We start from the raw sequence: 6000 nt of genomic DNA on the forward strand, positions 1-6000 counted from the left end.
CTTATGTGTTTCTAAGAGGACTGGGGAAGGAAGAGGGGCTAGAATGATAGCCTTTAAAACTGATTTTAAGGAGAAATTGTTTTTCCATTAAGATAAAGATTTGCCATTGAGGCTCCAATGCTGATAGGTCTGCCTCTGACCAAACTACACCTTTTCCTCATCTTCTGGCAAGATTATGAAGTTTGAGCTCAAATGATGTTTCTGACATATTTCTCACCACTGTGCCTCACTACTTTGATCATTTCTGGGACCCTCAGATCAATATCCACAGCACTGACAGTTTTTAAATGCTTCCAGTGCCTAGAATGCCTTCACCACATCAGTTTTCTTCCTTGGCCTCTGACTCCACAAATAACAGGGCAGATCCTTCCCCAAACCCAAATTCAGTACTGGAGTCATCTCCCATAACTCCCACCCATTCATTCCCTGAGAAACCAGAGCCAGAGTTCTCTCCCCTGCTCCTCCTCACTAGAAAGCTCAAAGGGCTGAAGCTCTTTCTATTGACTATTTCAGAAGGAAATCAAGTTCTAAATCCCAGGTAAATTCTCACAGCCTTCTGACATTATTCCCATTAAATGTCTCAGTTAACCTGGGCTTAGCTGAGGAGCATGCCTCAGACTTCAGCGTGTGAGTGACCTAAGTGGAAATGTTGGACACTGAATAGACTTGACAGCCATTGCAGAGTGAATGGCTGTCCTTTCAGAAAGTGATGAGATTTAATCTTTGAAGCTCCAGAAAACAGAACTGGGTTGATGATCAAACGAGCATCAAATGTGATTACACTGTGCTTTGCTTTCCTTTTTTATTTGGCTACTAGGAAGCTCAAAGTTAAGCCCCATGCTTAAATGATGAAACTCCTCAGTCAGGCATTCTTGGTAGAATTCTGCATATTACTTTCTTTTCTCTTTATTTCTTTGTATTTTTATTTTGTGCTAATTTATCTAGCAGTGCTAGATCAGAACTTTTATATTTCTGTTGGAAGTAAAGGAAAAATGAAGAAATGCAAAGTTCCTGTGAAACTACCCCCACTTTATTCAGCAATTCTTCGATTTACAATTAAATGGCCTGTTTTTATTTCCAGCTTCAAGTCTAAGACGCTCCTCTGAGAATGGCAATATTTCCTGCTAAAATCCTGAGCACTGCCTTCTCTTATTTTCTGGATTCATTCTTAGAATCATTTCACTCAGTAGGATTTGTTCATGGGCCTCTGGGAAGGGGCCTGGAAGGACTTGGCACTGTAGCACTCCCTTGCACATTTCTGGACTATAAAGGTATATCCAGGAACAGAGGCCAGGACACAGCCTAGAGACTGGGGTCCTCCTACTGTGAATCAAGGCAGTGCCCCCTTCCACACAGTTACCTCTTGGTAACTAGAAACAAGTTCATCTCATCTGCCCGCTGGAGATGTGATGGGAGAGCCAGAATGGAGAATGGGTCCAAACTGCTCATAAATAGGTTTCATATTGGTTTGGATTCTTAAAACAGAGGTTTAAAGAAAGTAATCTGAGGGGATTCTAGTGAATTCCAGACTATGGCACTCAAGGTCAAGATTTGTGGTGTGTGTGGAGTGGGGGTGGGGTATTAAAAGACCATATTCCAAGAGAAAATAGAATTGCTTGTTGCATTGGTGCTATTATAATTTGTTTGACTTTTTGAGTTATCTGTGTCTGTTTACCTCTCTAAACATGGATAAATAAGAATTTACTATGATGCTTCTCTTTAGGATCCTAAAACTGAGATCTAAGTAGAAATAGGAAAACAGGGTAAGCAGTTGTTTCCTAGTTTTTACTCCAGGACTTTTCCTCCAGAAAAAACAACCTTTTTCCAATTGCCCCACACATTTATGCCACAAAAGCAAGGTTGCTGAGAATTGGAGAATAATTCTGGAGAATGACTCTGGAGAAGAGCAGAAGAGAGGAATCACGTAGCAGGACACAGAGGAAGGCTAGACATGGGAATGCATTTGGTGTCCATAGATTCCATATTTATTCTCAGACCAACCAAAAACAGGCCATAAACTCTGCTGAGTGTCTGGGCAGGATGCAGGGGTGTGTTGCCAGCAGAAGGCATCCTGGACCCATATTGCTTTGATGTTACTCTCAAGGAACTTCTGGTCTCTTTAATTTAATACCCTTGTGGAGGTCCCATAGTGCCACCTCCTTTCTCCTTAGTAACGATTGTTTCCACCACTTTGGATATTTGCTGTTGTTGGGGAGGTGGGGTTGATTGTATATCCTGGAAAGATAATGACAAATACCTACAGGAAATTGGATATTTAAACTCCAAAACTCATTAGATGTTCACAAAATGTGACATCATTGTATCCACCTTAGAAATAAAATAACCAGGGCCTCCCTGGTGGTGCAGTGGGTTGAGAGCAGCTCTGTAAAGCTGTCTGCAGCCTCTGCAGCATGGGCTCAGTTCCTGGCTGGCAAGGGATATAACCACATGGCGCGGCAGACCTCTCCTGTCTCGCCTGCTGCAGCCCTCAGCAGTGTATTTCAGTCAATCTGCCAGTTCTGCTCCCCATTCTGTCTCTGGTGAATCCTCTCACCCTCCCATGTCTCTGGCCTGTACCCCAGTTCTTATATGAATAAATAAATCTTTTTTTTAAAAAAAGAAAGAAAATAATCAATAATTCTGAAGGTTTATGTAATATGTTCATATAGCTAACGTGGGACAAAAGTGGAATTTATAGTGCTTTTTTCAAAGTCCTAATCAAGCATTCTATATAATAGATTAAAAAATATATTACCATTTAAGTAATCCATTCAATTTTGTTCTTTGAGAAGCTGGTAAATATTCATTTCAAATTTGCTATGAATATGTATGCCCATAGTCATTCATCCAAGTTTTTAGAAACTTGTTAAATAGATTAAAAAAAAAACCAGAAGGATTCTCTCTGATTTACAGATAAGTGGGGCCATATGACTTATCCAGAGTCATACAAATTGTACCTGGAGAATGTGCAACTGAGCCACCTGCCCTCTGTGGTAGGTCAGGGTACTTGCCTGCAGTGAAGGGTGGTCTGAAGGCCACTCCCTGCTCAACAGTATTGGGAAAGCACAGAACTGGGAGTCGGGGGAATTCTGGCTTCACTTCCCTGTGCCCTTGAATGAGATACCCTTCTTGGCTTAATTTGAAAACATAAGATATTAGTTCCAAAATAAAAAGTTCATTCTTGGTCATCAGTTTTGGTTCCAATCACCATTTAAGAGGAAATAACAATTGAAAGGCAGGGAGCCTCCATGTGGCAGGTGTGCTGGTGGTGGGCTCCACCAAGGTCAAAACCACAGGTAATGTTCTGGGCAGGGGAGGAACTGACCTTTCTGTGTTCTCAGCCAGTCATGATCTCCAAGGTTCTGAAGGGGGATAACTATACAGCAACGACTCATTTCATTCTTCTGGGATTTCCGTCACGGCCAGCTATCCAGCTGCTCCTCTTCTCTGTTTTCCTGACAAGCTACCTGCTGACACTGCTCGAGAATTTTCTCATCATCCTGGCCATCCGCAGTGATGGACAGCTGCATAAGCCCATGTACTTCTTCCTGAGTCACCTCTCTTTCCTGGAGATGTGGTATGTCACAGTCATCAGCCCCAAGATGCTGGCAGACTTCCTCAGCCACGACAAGAGCATTTCCTTCAATGGCTGTATGACTCAGCTTTACTTCTTTGTGACCTTTGTCTGCACTGAGTACATCCTGCTCGCTGTCATGGCCTTTGACCGCTACGTAGCCATTTGTAATCCACTACGCTACCCAGTCATCATGACCAACAAGCTTTGTGGTGTACTGGCAGGGGGCTGCTGGGTCTGTGGCCTCCTGACAGCCATGATTAAGATGGTCTTTATTGCTAGACTCCGCTACTGTGGCACGCCCCATATCAACCACTACTTCTGCGACATCTCTCCGCTCCTCAATGTCTCCTGTGAGGACTCCTCACAGGCCGAGCTGGTTGACTTCTTCTTGGCCCTCATGGTCATTGCTGTTCCTCTTTGTGTGGTGGTGGCATCTTATATCACGATTCTCACCACTATCCTTAAGATCCCTTCTGCTCAGGGGCGCAAAAAGGCCTTCTCCACTTGTGCCTCTCATCTGACAGTTGTGACTCTCTTCTACTCTACCACCCTTTTCACCTATGCCCGCCCCAAGCTTATGTACGCCTACAACTCCAACAAGGTGGTGTCTGTTCTCTACACTGTTATTGTCCCACTGCTCAACCCCATCATTTACTGCCTGAGGAACCGGGAAGTAAAGGCAGCGCTCAAGAAGACCATTCTTTGCAAAGGAAGTGGACCCAGGGAAGATGTAGCTTTGAGTAATTAAAAAAATTACAGACTCACTCAGGCTTGAGCCCAGGAGATGGTTATTACACACTTCCACCCACACTCTCATCTTTGGTTATATCACCCTCCAGGACTTTAACACAGTTCTCTGATGTGAGTGTGTGTAAGTATGTGTGTGAGTGTATGTGTGATTGGAAGTATGTGTTGAGTATGTGTGTGAATGCATGTATGTCTCTGTGTGTATGTACATTTGTGCATGTACAAACTGTCATGACAAACATGGCTAGAGAACCTTATCCATGTTCCCAGGAAATAACCTCTACTGCTAAGTCAATAGACAATTTTTAAATATTTTACAAAAATTATTTGAAATAAGGAAGGGAAAAAAGGAGAAAGATATTCTCTTCATAAAACTTACCAAAATAATTCCAGACAAGATAAAGAGTTTTTAATCTAAAGGGTAAAATTCTGACCTCATGTTAGGTAAAGGATTTTGGAACATTCTACTTATCCTGGAAAAGTAAAAGAAAAAGATGAAAAGAATTAATAAATATTTATAAGGGTTTTTTTTAAAACAATGGATTGAATTTACAACAAGCTAGAAAATATTTACTGTTATATAATAATAATGATATCCTTAAATATGAAAATTATTTTTAATTACAGGTATATTTCATTTTATTGTATTTCACTTTATTGTGGTTCACAGCTAATGCATTTTTTGCAAATGGAAGGTTTGTGGCAACCCTGCATTGAGCAAATATATTGGTGCCATTTATCCAACACCATGTGCTCATTTTGCATCTCTGTGTCATGTTTGATTTTAAGGTACGTGCATTTTTTGACATAATGCTATTGCAAATTTAATATAAACATAACTTTCATAAGCAGTGGGAAATCAAAAAATTGTGTGACTCATTGCAATATTTGCTTTATTATGGTGATCTGGAACAAAACCCACATATCTTTGAATTGTGTCTGTAAAGTTTTAAAATTCTTTTAATAGAAAAGTAGGTTAAAAATATAAACACAATAAAAAATAAAGTAGTTGTTATGGGTTGAGTTGTGTCCTCCCCCAACAAAAGGTATGTTGAAGTCCTAATCCCCAGTAACTCAGAAGGTGACCCTTTTTGGAAATAGGGTTTTTACAGAAACTATCAGGGTAAAAAGGAGGTCATTACGATGGTCCCTATTCCAACATGACTGGTGTCATCAGGAAAAAGAGAAATTTTGCTAAGTGACCAAAGACATAAGATAATATGAACATGGGCAAGAGAGAAGTCAGCTGTGTTATTGGAAGAATGCATCTACTTTGGATTGAAGCCAAGGGATGCCAAGAATTACTGGGAAACTCCAGAAATTAGAAAAGGCAAAAAAGGAGCTGTCAGAGAGAGCATGGCTCTTGATTTTGGACTTCTAGATCCAGAACTTTGAAACAGTATATTTCTGTTATTTTAAGTCACCCAGGTATTAATGCTTTAATATGGAAGTCCCAGGAAACTAATATGTTAGCCAATAAGTCTCAATCATATTTTCAAAATTAATGCTAAAATTTAAAATTTCAATACCATTGAGGTGCCCAAACTTTTAAAAGATGTTCTTTATATGAAAGATATTATTTATTATCAATAGCAATGATACAAAATAGACAAAATTTTATTATACTGCTTGGGATTATGTAAGTTATTTCAAAATCTGTAAGTGAATTTGAAAAT

General features: G+C 40.2%; 1 protein-coding gene across 1 annotated transcript; it reads left to right on the forward strand.

Annotated features, from left to right (window-relative positions):
• Positions 1-3258: 3258 nt before the first annotated feature.
• Positions 3259-4325, forward strand: OR6Y1 (olfactory receptor family 6 subfamily Y member 1; the record flags this gene model as incomplete). The annotated part of the gene is made up of 1 exon (XM_084248465.1): positions 3259-4325. Exon 1 carries the CDS (start codon positions 3300-3302, stop codon positions 4323-4325), a length of 1026 nt encoding a protein of 341 aa, XP_084104591.1. The 5' UTR covers positions 3259-3299.
• Between the last annotated feature and the right edge of the window lie 1675 nt (positions 4326-6000).

Source organism: Talpa europaea, assembly GCF_964194135.1.
Source record: "Talpa europaea genome assembly, chromosome: 12".
NCBI classification, from domain to species: Eukaryota; Metazoa; Chordata; class Mammalia; order Eulipotyphla; family Talpidae; genus Talpa; species Talpa europaea.